The sequence below is a fragment of the Lasioglossum baleicum genome, chromosome 11, assembly GCF_051020765.1.
Source record: "Lasioglossum baleicum chromosome 11, iyLasBale1, whole genome shotgun sequence".
In the NCBI taxonomy this organism is placed as follows: domain Eukaryota; kingdom Metazoa; phylum Arthropoda; class Insecta; order Hymenoptera; family Halictidae; genus Lasioglossum; species Lasioglossum baleicum.
The window spans coordinates 2,565,827-2,585,147 of NC_134939.1; the positions used below are offsets into that span (position 1 = coordinate 2,565,827).

Below are 19,321 nucleotides of genomic sequence, written 5' to 3' on the forward strand. Positions count from 1 at the left end.
GCCCACCATGTAATTCATTAAAAATTAAATAGCGTTCTTTTAAACTAATTTTTACAAACGCTTTTTTCAGTACTGCAAGAGGTATTTCTAAACTAACGAACTTGGTCGTATTTTGTTTGATCTCACAACCTTTTACGGCCATAGGAACTTGGCTCCTGTTTACAGGATGTTTTTGTTGGGATTTCATCAATTTTTGTTGAAATTTCATCAATTATCAAATAGGTATCAAAGATTAACACTCGGCCGGGGAATTAGAACCCAACTTTAACTAGATTTTTTTGTTATAATTTTAGTGTTATTTTTTACCTTATCGTAATCTAACAGTTTGAGCTTTTTGCCACTACCTCGAATGGCGCTGTACGGACGTTTGAAGAGAGCAGATGATTCTTTCCGGAATTTACACGGTTCCTCATGGGATAAGCGGCATATTTCATTTTCCCAATACATAACCTATTTCGTAATGTTTTTTTTTTAATACAACCTCTTTAAGGTGTAAAATTTCAAACTTTGATAATTATTCCTTTGAGTGTTTGTTATGGTGAACCTATGTACCAAATTTCAAGATTGTAGGTCAATGGGAAGTACCCAAAAGGTTTTGATGATCTGTCAGTCAGTCAGTCAGTCAGTCAGTGACAAATTTAACGATTTTTGAGGTCCTATATCTCGGAACCTACTAATGTTGGAAGATTAATGTTTTGTCAATATTGAGACATGATAGCATTTAACAAGTGTACGAAATTACATCTTAGTCCAGTTAACGAAAAGTTGTAGAGGGAAATGGAAGGAACACAATTTTTAACTTTGGGTCTGTGTTTGGACTAGTTATGAGGTAAACATACTATAGGATTTAAGTCGTCAATTGAATAATACGATCGTAAACACGAAATATTTGAATACGTAATTTGAAATATAACAAATACAATTAATTAAATTATCCCGTCTAAATCTCCGCCTGAGATCAAACACGTCTTTTCGTTTCCGTACGTCGAACCCCAGAATGACAAAGAAATCGCATATTACAAATATAAATAACGAAATCGATAAGCATAATAACAGATATCGAATCGTCGCGTCGTTTCAGTTACTAATGTCGTGACATTCGACGGAATTCTCGCCGCTCAGAGATGGCATCTCCCTACAATACTAAAAGTCCCCACTCCTAGGAGGTGAGCGGGGTGCAAGGAGGCACGCAGAAGGTCCCCTTTTTCGGTTTTCCGCTTATATCTCGGAAACTATGTGTCCTAGCGATAAGACCATTCTATACAAAATTAAAGCTGACAAAATGTGCCACAAGATTGATTGGATTCAGTTTTTCGCTATCTCGCATAGTTTCCAAGATATCCGCGCTCAAAGTTCACTAATTATGAAAAAGAAAATAATAAGTGTAACTTCGGAAAAACGCCGAAAAAAGTGGTTTTTATTTTTTTCAACATTGTTGCACCACTCACAAAAATCTGGAAAAAATTGAGCATAATACTTTTGATAATAGCTCATTGCTAAATTAATTCTGAAGTAGTACGAGACCTTTTTATATGAAATCTGCATTTTTACGATTTTTTTCGTGTTTTTCATTTTTTACAACCATAGTTAGCAACGGAAAAATCTGGAGATGACACCTAATAGGTGTGCTTGGTATCCGAAATGTGTCAGATTTTTCTCAGAATTTTTAATTGTCAATAAATAGGGAAAATGGGCCAAAAACTGGCATTTCGAATTTTCTCAGATGAGATATGGGGCTGAAACTTGTCAGAGAGGGGTCTTTTTGGGTAGGCTATTGAATGATTCAAGGTCGATTAAAATCCCGCCGGGAGCGAATTTCACCCGGCTATTTTCTTTTTCATTTTTAATGAACTTTGAGCGCGGATATCTCGGAAACTATGCGAGATAGCGAAAAACTGAATCGAATCAATCCTGTGGCACATTTTGTCAGCTTTAATTTTGTATGGAATGGTCTTATCGCTAGGACGCATAGTTTTCGAGATATAAGCGGAAAACCGAAAAAGGGGACCTTCTACGTGCCCCTCTGCACCCCGCTCACCTCCTAGGAGTAGGGACTTTTAGTATGTTTACCTCCTAACTAGTCCAAACATAATCCCAAAGTTAAAAATTGTGTTCCTTCCATTTCCCTCTACATCCCTCTTATGAGCATTCATTGACTGGACTAATCTCTCCATCTGCCTCCAGTGCCGAGTGATAAGCCTCTAAAAAACGACTACGTTGTTTCGTGTAAAAGGAGGTCGTGCGAGGAACGTGGCTGATGCACTACCGTGCACCTAATAAATCGTGAGAAATACAGTGACTTTAGCAGGAATCGACTATGTGATTAACCGCTATGAATTTATTCGGTATTTCCCCGTGAAAGCCTCCGCGATTTCGTCGGTGATGGACCCAAAGGTCCAACACTACGGTGACTCTAACTTCAGAAGTTCCGGTAACTGGGAAAATCAAATTCGGTTCGTTCCATTTCGACAGTTCCAGTTTTATATTCGTTCGGATCCAGCCGGAACAGAAGGTACCGAAATGATCGGGGACGATGCCGCGACCGGATCCCGCAGACCAGAATTTCCTTATCGATATCGCTTGTGGATTGGCGACGTCGATCGCGTCGAGATTGCCATGCCGTATGCCGGTCGGAGTTTCGTGTTTCCCGTGATCCTCCGACGACTTTCCAGATAAAACTGCCTTAATCGTCGCTCGGCGAACCGTGGATCCGGGTCAAGAAGGCTAGAGATCCCCGTTTGTTCAGGCTAATCGCGGAAAGCCTCGATCAACTCTGAGAAAATCAAAGGGTGCCGGATATCGAGAGGTAGACGAGGAAAAACCAACAAGGAAGCGAGAGAGAGAAGTGGAAAATGGCGAATAGAGCAGAGACGTCGAAGGAATTAGAAGGGGAAAAAATTAGCGAGAGGAAAGTGTCGGGAACAAGAGGGGACAAAATGGAGCGAGTGCCCGGAGGAAACACGAAAAAGAATCGCGGAGGCATACAGTCGGGGACAAAAGTTCCAGACGAAAACGAGCAAAGCGATAAATTCCTCAACAACGAGAAGAAGAACACCGACTGCCGACCGAGTTATTTTTTGTTCTTCTAATTAGAACGATGTTTGCCCCGCGAAATATTTGCGGACGTAGTCGCGACGGCTAATCCGCGCGCAAAACTCCGCTCGGCCACGAGTTTATAGGTATTACTGTATCTCCCGGCGACGAATAAATGGGAGAATGTAGTCCGAATTTAAAAGCGTAATTTGCAGAGGATTTTTTCCTTCGGACAGCTGGGAAAATGTGTAATCGCCGAAAGCCGAAAGAGAGGACACGGGAGAAATGGAAAACGCGAGAGGAAGCGCGACGGTTCCATCGGCGCGATGGCGTAGAACAGGATGGACAAGAATAAGAATCGGTGGTTTCCGCGTTTCTGTTTTCTCGAATGTGTAGAACCTTTCGGAGGTTCTCTTGTGTTTGCATAAAGAAACGGAGGAATAACGGAGAACGCGATCCGAGAGAAACGAGAACACGAGCTGGGGTTCGATGGTTCGATGGTGGAAGAGGGATAAAGACGAGGCAGCTTCACATTCGATATGCGTTTCGTCTATTATTGTTAGATGATTCTGCGAACTGTATTTCTTATGCTCCTTGCTTTATTTTTGGAGAGCCACACGAATTCTGCAATTTTTAGAGATATTTCCTATATCTGATGTATCCTTTTTTCGAAAACATCCATTTAGAGTTATGCTACTTATTCATTCTATATTTCCAGCATCAGATAGAATTTTATAAAAGCGCCAAAGGTCCTGCAGCATCTTGCGACATTTTTCTTAAGCGCGAAAAGATACATTAGTACGATACTATCCATTTATTCCATATCTCCAGCATCAGATATGATTTCTTTGTAAAAGTGTCAAAGACCGTGCAGCATTCATTTTTTAGAGTATCAGGAGGGAAAAAAGATTTATTTGTTTGGACTCGGACTATCTGATCGGGAAACCAGCGGATCCTCCGGTGCCATTAATAAGATAAATAAGAAATAAGCATATTTATCTTCGGGGAAAGATAAGAAACGGGGAACGCGGCTAGACTCGATGAAATGGAACGACGGTAGAACTCGGCAGGGAAGGAGGCTAGAGTAGTGGAGAAAGGAGCAGTAAATTACTAAGTAAAGGCAAATTTAAAAATATTGCATTATCACGTCAAGGGAAAGTAATGGACGCAGAAGGTTCAAAGGATAGGAAACGGGAGGACGAAAAGATTAATGGAGAATGAAACAGACGGACACAAGGGACGAATGGAGTGGCACATTGAGTCGAGGATACAAGAAAAAAAGGAAAGGATCAAAGGCAGTCCTGGTAAGAGGTCGAAAGAACTGTCTGGGAGGAACACGGCCTGCTTCTCCTCGGTGAATAATTACTGCAGTCTTCGTGATAATAACGTATACAAATTCATGAGTGTGCTTTAAACGTATGTAAATAAGTCCGCAAACTTTCATTCGGACACGTCGCAAAGTTTGCTTGGAAAAAATTGCTGAATTGCTCCAAGATGCACTGCAAATTATACGTTATGCCCTCTTATCAACATTTCGAAACGAAGAAAATTTTTGGATTGGATGAAATTTTGAGACTAAGTTCCTTTTTGACTAAAATGATGATTATCAGAAGGATTTTTGGCAACTCGAAAAAATCTTTTACCATTTTAATGTCACTCTCTACCTTACCGACAAATTTTTTTGTAGGGTTAGGCTACGTTAGGTCTGGGTTAGGTATACATATATTGACAAGAACAGGAGTGGATTCAGATACGAAGCAGTGAGCAGAGTTAGGCAAAATGTAACTTCAATTACAATTACAATTACTTGCCAATTACTGCAATTTCCAAGTAATTTTAATGCAATTACAAGTAATTGTAATGGGTAGTTGTAATTACTTAACGCTTGAATGGCACTAAAAAAAAGGTAATTAGATACCTACTTAATGGAAATGTCTAAAAAGAACAAACAAAAAGCATATGTTAGGAAATATTTATTATTTATTCAATTACAACTCTTAAGAAATATATAGCTTCACTAGGAAATATTTATTATTTATTATGCTTTTTAGATGGCGGAGATAACGCACCAGTGCAATATTTGAATCTTTTTGAATTCGCGGATTACGGAGGCAGAGCCAATGCTGAATGTGAAAAAGAAACGAAAGCTCAGTTACAAATTAGTAATTATTTTTCGCATAAATCGATTTCTTATTCCATGCTTGAAGTCTACCTCGCTATAAAGCAAAAGATTTTTTCGAACTAATACTGCTCTACAATCCTCAGCTCCAGTTGTAAGACTTTTATCGTTTGCTTCCATGACAAACACTCCGAAAGCAAATCGATTATCCGACTCCATCTTTGAAATGAGGGTCATTTTGAAAAGTAATGGTAATCGTTTTTGTGAAATATCAAATATAATTAGCTACAATAAAAAAATATTTAATAAATATTTCCCAATATATAATGTATTTAATAAATAATAAATATTTGTTAGTGAAAACTACGTTGTCAATGTAAGTGACAAGTGAAGCTATTTCTTAAGAGTTGTAATTTAATAAATAATAAATAACTCTTTCCTAACATATGCTTTTTGTTTGTTCTTTTTAGACATTTCCATTGAGTAGGTATCTAATTACCTTTTTTTAGTGCCATTTTAGCGTTAAGTAATTGCAACTACCCATTACAATTACTTGTAATTGCAACTACCAATTACAATCACTTGTAACTGCATTAAAATTACAATTACATGTAATGAATTGAATTAGTTATAGAGGTATGAAACCATGTGGGCCGCCTACGACTTTGTCGGTAAGGTAGAAGTGACATTAAAATGGTAAAAAAATTTTTCGAATTCATTTTCGTCAAAAAGGCACATTTTCTCAAAATTTTATTCTATTCTGAGCATGGACGTCTTCGGAAGTGTAGCCAAAATTTGTTTGAACGTATAAAGTGTATAGTATAAAGATCCACCGTCTAATTAGGGATTGATTTAATCGAACGCGATCTGCGGGAATGGCTTTCGAGCAGAATGGAAAATCGCGAGGGGGAAAAGAGGGCCAATGAGAGATCGATGGAAAATCAGATGGATGCTTACCGATCACTGTGAGATTGACTTTGCTGTTCCTGGTCGGCGACTGCTTGAAATCGACTCTGCATCTGTAAACGGCGGCGTCGCTCTCAGAGACGTTCTCGAGGGTGAGTTTCGCCGGTTGGTCGGTGTATCTGAAGAAGGCACGTTTGCCGAGGCTGATATTCTGCCAGTGTTTTCCTTGTTCCACGTTGGTTTGTCCTCTCGAGTCGAAACTGCAAACATTTGGGCGGTCGTGTATAGGCAGCGGCGACACAGAGTTCGAGGAACAAGATGCAAACGCTTTTCGTTAGCCACGCCGGAATAACTAATGCCGGCCCGGTTTGCTCGCGAGCAAATTGTTTCCCCGCTTTTCACTAGGACCCCGTACAACCTCATAAACCAGCACAAGAAACGCAACACGAATTCGTCACCGATTTATACCGATCTCGAACCCATCGTTACTAAATTTATCATCGTCTGAACTTCACAATTACTTGCGTTATGTGGACATTATTATATAATAATACCGACGTGAATATAAATGATCTTTACAGTGTTACAATTAATTTTTCCCAACGTTAATAAGTAACGTCTGTCAAGGTTTATTCGAGGCAGTTTCGAAAGATTTTAAACAGTGCACGGCAACATTGTGCCGCCGAATAAAGGAGAAAAGGAAAGAAATTCGTTCCGTCGTACATTTCACCGAGCCAAACCAGTTGCAGGGCTTTCTCCCGGTATTCTTCTGTAACACGAAGTACGAAGGTTTCATATTTAAGAATACCTCGACCGAGACCCGGCGGATTCACTCTATGTAACATTGCAAGAGCAAAGAAAGATTTCAGCGTAATTATACGACGTTCGTCACCGCCGTATTATCTTTAGAAACGCGAAGAAAGCTCTTCAGCAAATAATTTCGTGAGCCTGAATCGTTTTAATTGCGACTTTTCAGTTTTGTGTGCTTTGCCTTTCGGATGTTCAGCGTATTCAAAACATGCTCGACGACGGTCCAACGCTATTATCATTTCACTAACTTGTAGCTTTGTTCCCATAGAGTTGCGTTTATTTCGATAATGGCGGGATAAAAACAGAAAGAAGTTTTAATAATGCAGGACAATTTGCGTTAAATTCACTGGAAACCGCTGTTCAGCTTTCTTTCGTTTATTAGTATTTTATAATTTGTCTACTAAATGTGCATCGTATAGGATGAGAACGTTTAAGAATAAAAAGGATGGTATTTATAGGGTAATAAAATGGTAAATATTGTGTTGGCAAGAAAGTAATTTCGGTATTTTAAGGTGAAATAAAACCGGATTTCTTTATTCAAACGATGAATTTTAATTTTCTTATTTATTCTTTTTGGCAAAAGATCATCGAACAAAAGGGAAAACATCTTATTTATTAAAGTTCATTACTTGAATACAAAAATTGGGCTCTATTTCACCTTAAAATACCGAAATTACTTTCTCGCCAACCCAATACGATTAATCTTGGACACGGTGTTTCAGATTGTACAGGCCTCGGGGGTGAACGTAATATTTAATTAGAGTTTCTCGAAATCGATCTATAAATCTGCATGTTTTCACGAATGCCGGTCGTTTACTCGTAATTCCTCTGGTAAGTGCATGTTGCTCTGATTTATTCGTGACCAGGCACACTTAGTCATCGACGGCAGCTAAGCTGGCGATCGTGATACATCATAAATCATTGCGAGATTAATAGACCGATTAACTGGTCGTAACGTCAAAGTAAATGACTAATAAAAGAGCGGATAAGGAAACTCGGTATGTACCTTGTTCGAATTAATACTGCATTAAACACGTTTGATCGTACACGGTGTAATTTATGCAGCCCCGTGGGAGCAACAAAATTCGTTCGCTTTCTTGTGCCGATATCGATGACGAGAAACAGGTGAAATTACACCGCTTTTATTTACCATTAAAACGATAGTCGATCTGTACCGACACACGAGAAACGCTTTGACAGATTTCATATGCTTATATACACATTATAAAATAGAAATTTGGTTTTTGTTCGAAATTATTTCCAAATTCGTCTAATCTTTATTCTATTTTGAATTATTCACCCACTCATTTTTCTCATAATTGCATAAATTCCGCAGTCTATCGATTACCTATTTTACTAGGTCTCGAAGGCTATAAGGTAAAATAGGTCATAACTTTCTTGATGTCAGTATTATTAGAGTGGGTAAAGAACTAAAAACAAATTGGTTTCACAAAACTAGCTGGTCTGGCAGATACGTAAATTTTTATTCTTTCCATCCGTTACAACATAAGATAGGTCTTGTCAAAGGTCTTATTGATCGTGCCATCCTTTTAGCAAATCCTGAATTCAGATCAAACAATCTGTCACTCATTATGAATGTACTTAAACATAATGAATACCCTGAAAATTTCGTTTGGAAAGAAGAAAAGTTTATTGCAAAATTGCTAGATTTACTAAGTGATCGAAACGGTAGCGCCGAAAGCATCATTAAATTAAATACATAGCTATAAGGTAAAATTCGAAAAATATAAATCGAGTTCTAGCACTTGTGGAATTTATTTGAGAAGCTCGCTGGAGGGCGAATAAAATGTCTAGTGCTTTAGATCTCAATTATTATCCAATTAGACGGCGCGATTTCGTAGGAAAGACATAACGCGCTGACAATTCCGTTAAGAAGATTACCAATCTCGAAGCGAGGGTTTCGGAATTTCGAGGAAATCATGCAGAAAGGCTGGCATATTCGCGCAGATACGCGGAAGTGCACGTCGAAGTGTCTTTTCGGAATCAGAACGAGGCGTGGGCGGAGGAAATACAAGCGAAACTTTCATATTGCCTCCGCTAAACTCATGCGGAACGATCAATCGGGGAAAACACGTCCGGTTATCAAGGAAAAGCGGAGAGACCGAGCAAGAAAACGAGGGAGTGAGAGAGAGAGAGAGAGAGAGAGAGAGAGAGAGAGAGAGAGAGAGAGGGAGAGGGAGAGATAAAGAGACATAGAGGGATGAAGAGAAAGAGAGTCACGCGAGATTCCCGAGCCACTTTACCGTCTAATATCTGGCTTTTACGCGACGGTACTTTTATTACCGGGGCCCGTTGGTTATGCCGGCAACAGGATCTAACTAAATTTATGGCGTATCGATGGCGCGAGAGCTTTCTTAAAGGGATCAAAGCGCCATCTACCTCTGAAGAAATTTTCTCCCAACGAGTTATTTACATTTTCTTGCTCTATCCTGCCTCCAGCCCTTCGCCTTCCTACCAGAGACGCTATAAATACAGCGATCGAATCTTCCACGGGACGATGGCTCCCTTTTACGAGCGATTATCGATCACGCTACCGCCAATGTTTATGCGAATTCACTGTTCACCGTAATGCATGCGGTGTTTATCTCTAGCTCTGGGCAAGCTCTACCGTTTATTCCCAGCTTTCGCGGAAGAATAACAAACTTTTTGCTCTTTAACTCTGATATTCGATCTTCGTGCTAATTCCCGTCGTATTCAATCTCGTATTTAATCTTGCGGAACCTGCAACAAATTCTTCTTGACGGGAAGATTGTTTGTTGTTCAAGCTGAAGTCAAACGATCGCAATATCCGCTGTAAGTTCGCGTGTTGGCTGTTATTGACGACGACGTAACCCGGCGAGAGAGAAATTCTGCAACTCCTAATAATTAACCGCAACCGTTTTTCTTATCTCTCGCATACGGTTGTCTCGCGAGGCGCGACATTTCCCGCGAGCATTCCGAGCGCCGAGCTGCGCAATCAACGTGCTACCACATTCTGTCAGCGTTATTATGCCCGGCTATTTGTTACCGGGCCGGTTATCACGGGATTTTTTTCAAAATGTTTACGAGCGCTAACGCGTCTCCGTGTGTTACGCGCTCGTTCCGTGGAATGCGCTGCCATTTTCCCTTTATTCGCCTCATTGCGAATCCCTTTCATGCCATTCAGTTTTTGTAAACGGGGCCAAACGATGCCACGCTAACCACCTGCCATTTCTAAAATGAAAATATTCCTCTAACGTCGCTGATGTGCCCGTCGACTGAGATTAAACGCTCGTTCTCGAGTACTCGAGCAATAAATCTGGCTAGTTTTGCGTTCACGTGAATGTGCGATGTGCGAACAAAAATATCTAGTAATAATTCGTGGCTCGTCTAATCGATTGCAATTGCATTGAGAGTGTGCGGCGAGAGGATTGAAAGACTTCGCGGAAGGCATTTTCGAGGAACTGCCCCGAAGTGGTTTAATCAACAAACAGCGGGTCTCTGCGATTAAACTCGACTCAGGATAAACATTCGCGCCCGTTAATCCCATCGAATCGCCGTTCATAATGAAGTTACACCGTTTGCCTGGGAAACCCGCAGGATTATCAATCCGGTAAAATGAACCGTGGGGTCGGGGCCGGGGCTCGAACTCGATTTTTTCGGGGGTTGGCCGCGCGGCCACATCGTTTCGCCCCGAGAGTTCGATCCACGGCCTGATTTCGTCGTGCAAACCAATTATTCCGCTGTTACGCGTTAAAGTTCACGGTTAATTAGATTTCGGCCAGCAAACGGCCGCTTTGAACAGCCAAAATCACGCGCACGGCAAAGGGGTGTCCCGGCCGGAAGTCGACTGCGCAACCGTTCAACGTTCGCCATTTCTTTGTCGTTCCTGTTGAACGGAATTCAACTAACAAAAATACAAGGCATGCTAGGTATTTCCTCAAATTAGCTTCTCGATTTTTATCTCGTTAAATATTAGGTGTAAAAATGAATTTGTGGCCCTCGCGATCGATCAGTAATTTTATTTCAGATCCATAATTTTCAAATCGATGATTCAGTAGTCATTTATAAGATGGGGTAAATATGGTAAAATGGGGTGAATATATGGAAACTTGTACATCTAATTTTGATTTCAAGGGGTGAAGATTAATTTATGGAGATTCGAAAGCAACAATTTTTGTTCCCGGTACTTTTCACAGCGATGAGGAATCGAGAGTCGTAAATTCGCGAATGTAATACTGCAGCCAAGTTACTTATGCGCCCGCGAGAAATACTACCGTGTCCATAATTTCACCGTGGGATACCTTTAAGCTCGGCGCAATTCATATATCAGCTTGCGGGACAGAGAAACTGCCTGTGGCGGCGGTACAAGGGAAGAAAACGGCCCAATTGGAGCTATACAATTAGACCAAGGAGTGCGCGTTCATTTTTCTTAAGTAGCATTCCAGCATGCGCATCAGGAAGTAGTTTGTCCCCCTCGGTGTGCTTAATATATTTTCCCCAGAAGCAGATAAAAATTCGTGTTACACACATTTCTACGATGTAAATGGTACAGAAGGCAATATTCTTTTCTCTGGCCACCGGCTGTTAGTAATGTACTTAACAAATTGATCAACGCTTCCAGTATACAGGGTGTCCCGAATTTAAATGGCAAAACTTCAGGAGCGTGTAGGGGACCGAAAAACTAAGACAAAAAGTCTTTTAGAGATTTGCTCGTTTTTGCTTCGTTTTGGAGAAAATCGCAAAACAAGAAACAAAACAAGTTTTCATTTTTGTACTTATTTTTTTATCAACATTTTGAACAATATCTACATTAAATAGATGATAACGTAAATAAAATGTAAATAAATAAGTACAAAAATGAAAACTTGTTTTGTTTCTTTTTTGCGATTTTCTTCAAAACGCAGCAAAAACGAGCAAATCTCTAAAAGACTTTTTGTCTTAGCTTTTCGGTCCCCTACACGCTCCTGAAGTTATGCCACTTAAATTCGGGACACCCTGTACAAGGTGTTTCGTTTAAAACAGGACACCTAAATATCTCCTCTATCTCTGAAAATACAAAAAATCTTTCTAACGTAATCTAAATGGTTTCAAAAGACGAATCAGATGGAAGAATCGTTTTTTATAAATTGTAATTTTTTAATCGTTTTTTCAAGGTCATTCGTGTTTCTTTACATATATACATACATTTTGTTGTTATTGTATGTTATTGCAAACATTATTGTGCATTTATCCATGTTTAATAGCACAACCTTCAAATGACCGTGAACTCTAAAATTTGCTAATTAATGTAGAACTTACTTTCAGCGGCATTTCAGATTTCAACGGTAACAGAAATTCGACCATGGACTTGAACTTGTAAATAATCACATTTATTACTGCAATAAATGTTCGAAATGATGTCCTTCCGTTGTGATACATTTCGTGAGGCGAAACACGACAGATTGTACAGCTCTTTCGATGATTTCAGGTTTCATATCAGCACATGCAGTAATTATGTTCCTTCATATTTTCTGGCGTCGTGGGCTGCTCTTGATAAACCGTACCCTTCAATATCGCCCATAAGAAATAATCAAGTGGGGTGAGATCGGGTGATCGAGCCGGCCATGATGCAGGTCTATTGCGTCCAATCCAACGATTTGGGAATTTTTCGTTTAGGACACGTGTTGCAATATGGGAAAAGTGTGCTGGACACCCATCGTGTTGATACCATAATACTAGACGGTCCCTAAATGGTACATCTTCTAATAAACCTGGTAGAATATGTTCTAAAAATTCAGCATACTTCTGCCCAGTTTGCGTACCGTTGATAAAATACGGCCCAATTATCCCATTATTTAGAATACCACAAGACACATTTATGGTCCATGGTCTCTCCTTATCGAGTTGTCTAAACCATCGTGGATTTTCAACCGACCAATAATGCATGTTCTCGAGGTTCACTAGACCATGATTTGTAAAGGATGCTTCATCCGTAAACAATACTGTTTGGAAAAACATTTCATCACTTTCATATTTCCGTATACCCCACTGAGAAAAGTGTACGCGGTTTTCAAAGTCTGTTCCATGGAGCTCTTGGTGAAGAGATAAATGGAAAGGATGAAATTTTTGTGAATGAAGAATCCGGAATATGCTTGTCACACTAATACCGGTTTCACGTCCAAGTTGCCTTATGCTAACAGGCGAGTTTTGATTAACTTTAGCAATGATATTGTTCACATTTGCTTCATGAGTAACAGTCTTACGTCTCACACGAATGTTTCTGTTGACACTACCAGTCTCACAAAATGTTTTAACAATACTTGAGTATGCAGAACGTGATGGACAAGAACGTTCTGGAAATCTGTCTTTGTAAATTCGTATTGCTTCTCTTAGACACTCTCGAACTTCACCGTAAATTAAAACCATTTGAATTTTCTCCTGTTCTGAATAACGCATTATGGATCGCTTGTCGATACACTGAGTAATCTAGCAGTGAGCAAACTCTTAAATACATATCTCTCTTACTCTCTATGTACACAGAGGAATGATACAATGTGTTTATTTACAAGTTCAAGTTCATGGTCGAATTTCTGTTACCGTTGAAATCTGAAATGTCGCTGAAAGTAAGTTCTGCATTAATTAGCAAATTTTAGAGTTCACGGTCATTTGAAGGTCGTGCTATTAAACATGGATAAATGCACAATAATGTTTGCAATAACATACAATAACAACAAAATGTATGTATATATGTAAAGAAACACGAGTGACCTTGAAAAAACGATTAAAAAATTACAATTTATAAAAAACGATTCTTCCATCTCATTTTTTGTATTTTCAGAGATAGAGGAGATATTTAGGTGTCCTGTTTTAGACGAAACACCCTGTATACTAAAACTGAAAAGCACAATTGAGGGACACCGATGAAGCTGTTCGATGCTCGATAAAAAGAATGCGCTTTAAAAGAGCACTCTGTTCCTCACCGATGGCACAAGATCGCGATCTCACCGCTCGAAACAGTATCACAGGCCCCTAACCACCGAAAGGCAGCTGTAAACCACGAAGAGGCGTATGAAGAGATCAGTAAAATGCTTAAGACACCCCGTGCCCCGTTCTAAACAACTCCGAAACGATCTGGGATTGTAACTGGCATCCCTTTGCGCATCGGCCTAGCTTTCATCCCCATGGTTTCTCCGCGGAGAAAGAGGAATAAAAACGCGGGGAGAAGATATAACACGTCTCTTTATTCTTTTCGTACACAAGCAGGGGTGAGGTGCTGCAGGGGGTGGCATAAGAACACCGTCTGCGGGCTCGAAGGAAAATAAACTCGATCCCGGAAACCTCGAGTTCGCGGTTTTAATAAAACACCGGATTGTAAGTCCTGCCGCGTCGTGACAGACGTATTACTTACATGAACGCGCGGCGATACCGCCACCATAATTTCATGGCTCTCGCGATTCGATGTTGAAGGGGTTGGAACGGGGGAGAGAAGATCCATTCTATGGATTATTACTCGGGAATTTTTCAAGATATCGTTACGAAAAAATGACTACATGCTGTTCGATGTATGCACTTTTATAGAGACTGGGTTCCGAGCATAATACATTCGAAATGAAAAGCTCGCGAAAGCAACTCCAGCGAAAGCGGCTCCAGAACTCGAAATCCGGCAGGATTCACGGTCGTTCAGCTCCGCGCCGTCGAATTTACACGATCCAGACCCCCGGCTCACTTATAAATCTTCCCCGAGACCCGATGCCCCGTAATTCCCGTTCTAATTTATATTTCTATATATCTCAATACAAAAAGAACCGGCCGCATTACTCTCACTTTGCCATTTCAACGCGGAACAAACTGACTGCGCCGCGTCCTCTGTATTACACATTGTCCGCGGCGACACTGAATCATATTGTCCCGTAGATTGTACAACGTCACGTGTATCCGCGAGTTGGTTTACTGTTACTAATAAATCCATTCATTTGACAACTGCGTTGCCGTTGTCCTGCTCCCTTTATGCGATACGATTCGCATACGTCCCGATCGTTCTTAAATGAACGTTGCATTCATTTCGGCCTTGGTTCGATTCTCATGACAAAACTGCGGATTTTATGCATTTATGGCGAAACCGAGTAGCCGCGATTTAACGCAGCGAGAAGATTAAACACAAACTTTAAGAATATCGATATATTGTAATTATTAGACTGCGGATTTCATGCATTAATGACAGAAAGTGGTACGTACAACTTAAAACAGTGGCCTTATTAAAAAGATTGAAGGCCACTAGTGTATTAGTTTCACCTTAATAAGATAATTAAAAGAAGAATGAAATTTTGATTTGACTCCTACTCCAGTCAATGAATGCTCATAAGGGGGGCGTAGACTTTGTGTGGACTAGTTAGGAGGTAAACATACTAAAAGTCCCTATTACTAGGTGAGCGGGCTACAGGGGGGCACGTAGAAGTCACCTTTTTCGGGTTTCCGCTTATATCTCGGAAACTATGTGTCCTAGCGATAATACCATTCCATATAAAATTAAAGCTGACAAAATGTGCTATAAGATTGATTCCATTCAGTTTTTCGCTATCTCGCATAGTTTCTGAGATATCCGAGCTCTAAGTTCACTAATTGTGAAAAACAAATTTTTGCCTCACGTTTTTTGCCTTACTTGACTAGCTAACTTTTCACCACAATTAGTGAACTTTGAGCGCGGATATCTCAGAAACTATGCGAGATAGCGAAAAAGTGAATCGAATTGATCCTGTGGCACGTTTTGTCAGCTTTAATTTTGTATAGAATGATCTTATCACTAGGACGCATAGTTTCTGAAATATTCGCGCTCAAAGTTCACGAATTGTGAAAAATAAATTTTTGCCTTATTTGACTAGCTAACTCTTCAGCAGAATTCGTGAACTTTGAACGCGAATATCTCGGAAACTATGCGTCCTAGCGATAAGACCATTCTATACAAAATTAAAGCTGACAAAATGTGCCACCAGATAGATTGGATTCAGTTTTTCGGTATCTCGCATAGTTACCGAGATATTCGCGCTCAAAGTTCACTAATTGTGAAAAAGAAATTTTTGCCTTATTTGACTAGCTAACTCTTCAGCACAATTAGTGAACTTTGAGCGCGGATATCTCGGTAACTATGCGAGATAGCGAAAAACTTAACCGTATCAATCCTGTGGCACATTCTGTCAGCTTTAATTTTGTATGGAATGGTCTTATCTCTAGGACGCACAGTTTCCGAGATATACGCGGAAAAAACGAAGAAGGGGACCTCCTACGTGCCTCCTGCACCCCGCTCACCTTCTAGGAGTGGGGACTTTTAGTATGTTCACCTCCTCACTAGTCGAAACAAAGACCCAAAGTTAAAAATTGTGTTCCTTCTATTTCCCTCTACAACTTTTCGTTGACTGGACTATCCTGTGTCTTGCAATCAATGCAAACATTTCTTATTTTGCATAAAGATCCGCAGTCTAGTAATTATTAATGAGGAAAGAAATGTTTATTTATCTCGACACGTCTATACAAGATTGAAATCAGATGTAACGCTTCCTGTCCACGCTGCAATTGTTTCGTACGCTAGCCACGCGTCTGTTCTGTACGTTCCCAAATGAAGGTTTTATTTTTTTTAGGCTCCGCTCGACCCCGTATAACCAAAATCTCGTATTTACTTGGTGGTATTATTACAACGAAATCGATCGGGTGCTCTCTATCCGCAGGGCTCAAAGCGGTTAATATCAATCCGGGTGAACCGACGCGGCGGCCGCCGCGCGCCGCGATAAAACTCTCCGCGCAAATATTTACCGATCCCGAGTGATCGAAAAACTAGCTCGCCCCGAAATCCCCGGTCAAACTTTGGGGAAATCTCGGCTACAGCGAGGTGGAGAGAGGGCATGGATCGAAGCGATCTATGGGCGATTGGATCGCGCGATTCACGATTATACGCCGCGTCTGGGCAGGTGTTCCACGCCTTTTTCTCTTTGCACGGTAGCGGAGGACGCCGCGGGCGCCAAGAGGCTTGCGGCGAACCGAGAACCGGTCTTCGAGGACATCCCTGTGCTTATGCGTCGTGTCGACTTGACGATTTCACTCCTGACAATTTCAATGATTAGCTATTATGTCCAGTTTCCATGCTGGCGACTGGCTATTATCGTACAGTAGGACTGTACTGACAATAGTCTCGGTAAAATCGAACTAGCGAGGACACGAGACGATGTTGTCTAAAATTGTTTCTCACGTGTAGAAGCGGTATAATTTTCAAGAGCTACGTCGTGTGGACACGTAGCATAACGCCGTGGATCGTTCGAGATCGTCAGAGGTTCTGACACCGTGTGAACGGGTTTCCTTCGTTCTACTTTCTTTGGAATTTTCCCGACTGAGTGGATTTGCGACGCGAATCGACCACGTTTTAACGCGTTACCAGCGAAAACGTGCTGCAATGGTTTTCTTTTCTATACGACCACCTTCCAGACTACAAATTTCACGTAAAACTTTGCATAAAAAATAAGTGATAATCATTCGAATATTCTGAATGTCTTAGATTTAGTTTTAATAAAATACGGATCCACGTTTCTTACTTAAAATCATGGAAATTCTTTGCGGAAACGGGTAAAACCGAAGATTAGCCATGTTTTCATAAAATATTCCCAAAGAAGTAAATTTTGTTGAATAATTCCTCTTGATAATATACAAGGTTTATAAACAGTAATGGTCATCCATTCTAGGGATGAATCTATACTTCTGGATCGGTGGACATTTGTAAGAGAAACTTGCCGCAAAATTGTTTATAACAAAGAAAATTGTTGGTAAAGTTGTTTTTTTACATTAACACGTTCCACTCATCGAGAAAAGAAAAAGTTTGAAAGAAGTCGCATGTCGCAAACAAATAGTTATTGACATATAAGCTGTTAATGTTTTTGCAAAATTTGATTGTGTGGAGTTATACGTACAGACAAAATCCTACTACTACAGTCCACCCGACCGTGTCGATGAGACAGAACATAATCGTGTGCGTGCCTCGACAAACGAAATTTAAAGGGTCAATCGTCGGTAGGCCCGTAGACATCATCGTCTCCCTGCCCATTCGGATCATAAATTGGAAGTTGCAATATTTGAAAGAATACCTTATATCCACTGTGATAAGAATATTAACACTAATCCTACCGACCATAAAAAGTGACTGATGTGTACAGTATTATAAAAATAACAAGATTAAATTTAGTTATGTTTTGTGCGATTTTTACTATAAAAGATATATATTCAATAAATTCCATCAAAACACCTTCACAATTTCAATAATTGTTAAATAAAAAATCTAAATAGGTCATTTGACCCCTCGTGGTAGGTTTAACGGGCTTAATCACGATCAAGCATTTTGCGCAACAATGCCTATTGCGCAACATGATTGATCCTGAATGATAGTGATTGACTAATTGCGCAACCTGTTGCGTAAAATCAGAATTTCCTCATATTTTGTGCACAACAAACGGGTTGCGTTTGTACTGTGTTGTACTGTGAATTGCAGTCAGGGCCGTCCTAAGATATTCGGCGCCCGTGGGCTACTAAAAATAATGCGCTCCTCTTCATAAGAAAATACACGGGATGGCTAGCGGTAGCGGGGTGACCGGCAAAGTTATACAAAAGTGTCAGAACTAGAAAAAGTCAATTTATTACCATTACACTAAACAAAAACATAAAAATCCTGTATGAACAAAAACAAACTTTATAGTATACAAGAAACGAAAGTAACTTACATATTTATTTTCCTAGGTTGTTCTTTTGCAAATTGATTAATAATATCACACGTGTTTAAGTTATTCAATAAGTCACTCTCTATGGCTAAAATACTCAAATAATTTAATTTGCTCTGTCCCAAAGAAGACCTTAAATAATTTTTTATCCTTTTCAGTGCTGAGAAAAAGATCATTCGCCGCTGCAATTTGTAGTGGCAATACTTAAAAAAATGCGCAGTGCTGTGGCCACGTCAGGAAACGTAGACTCAATTTTCAAGTCAATTATTGTTCTCAAACTAAGTTCCGCAGTAGATATATTTTCTTTATTCTTTCTAATAAATGTGTGTGTTTAAATAAGTGTTTAAAATGAAGGCATTCTTCAATAAAATTATTTTCTGAATTGTCCATATACGTTTCGCACAACTTTGCAGCATTCTTTCTCTCTAATTGTGTCTATATTTAAATTATTTAAATTGACCAGAAACCCAAATTTTGAGTAAATGTCATCATAGGCACACTTTTTCTTTTGTACTTCTGCTAGAAGTTTATCAATAATAGCACAATAAATACAATGTATTTATGCGGAATTCACCATGGCTATATATTTAAAGAAATAGCGTTCTTTGTAATAATTATTTTAAAATGATATTTTAAATGTAAATGATTATACTTTTCGATAGTGTACATAAAATAGACGAATAACGTTCAAACATGTATTATAATCCACAGTACTTGATTGAAAAATAACTACGAACTTTAC

The 19,321-nt window shown here is 39.7% G+C and overlaps 1 protein-coding gene across 4 annotated transcripts in view; it reads right to left on the reverse strand.

Annotated features, from left to right (window-relative positions):
• The window catches only part of LOC143213463 (nephrin), a 561,898-nt gene that overhangs the window by 116,120 nt on the left and 426,457 nt on the right, over positions 1–19,321 (reverse strand). For all 4 annotated transcript variants that reach the window (XM_076433355.1, XM_076433354.1, XM_076433357.1 and 1 more), the window contains exon 4: positions 6,110–6,318. In XM_076433355.1, the coding sequence (XP_076289470.1) occupies positions 6,110–6,318 (209 nt within the window). The remainder of the gene's footprint in view (positions 1–6,109; positions 6,319–19,321) is intronic.